Here is a 637-nt window from a genome sequence, read left to right on the forward strand (position 1 = left end):
CGCCATTTTATGCAGACCTAGTGCCTCCAGCTTTGCGTTATTCTCCGCTATTCTCGATAGCCTCTGCTTCTCGTACTCCGAAACCGTCTTTGCGGTCGCGGCAACGGTGGTTTCTTCCGCCTCTTCCTCTTCCTCGCCGGAGCTTGAAGCTGAGCCATCGTCATCTGGATCAGAATCAGGTACATCGCGTCTTGACATTTTTCCTTTTTCCCTCCAATTAATCGAAAATTTCACGCTTTTCCCAATTCCACTTCCACGAGTTCGTGAATTGAAGCGCCACGCCGCCACACCCACACACTCGGAGTTTCGGCGGGTAACGTGGGATCAGCGCTGTCATTTTCCCCCTCATTTGTTTTGGTCTCATTAATTTGGGTCAACAATTGGGCCTATTGGGCCTAACAAATGTCAACTACGGAATTTTAAATTACTTTTTTTAAGGCCCAAAACACTCATGTAATCTATACCCATAAAAAAATCAATTTTAATTGATTTAAAACAAGTGTTGAGAGTTCGAAATTTTTTTTGTGCATGCAACAACCAATGTAGCAAACCTTTAAATAAAACTTCAACCTGCAATGAATTAGTCTTTAATCTATTGTGTTAAGAGATATTGTAAGAAAAAAAAAAAAACAAAGAA

At 41.4% G+C, this 637-nt stretch overlaps 1 protein-coding gene across 1 annotated transcript in view; it reads right to left on the minus strand.

Moving 5' to 3' along the window:
- The window catches only part of LOC107627783 (nucleolin), a 2,782-nt gene extending 2,435 nt beyond the window's left edge, over window positions 1-347 (minus strand). Inside the window, exon 1 of the mRNA XM_016330609.2 lies at window positions 4-347. Coding sequence (XP_016186095.1) covers window positions 4-198 — 195 coding nt within the window. The 5' untranslated portion in view covers window positions 199-347. The remainder of the gene's footprint in view (window positions 1-3) is intronic.

Source organism: Arachis ipaensis, chromosome B02 (assembly GCF_000816755.2).
Source record: "Arachis ipaensis cultivar K30076 chromosome B02, Araip1.1, whole genome shotgun sequence".
NCBI classification, from domain to species: domain Eukaryota; kingdom Viridiplantae; phylum Streptophyta; class Magnoliopsida; order Fabales; family Fabaceae; genus Arachis; species Arachis ipaensis.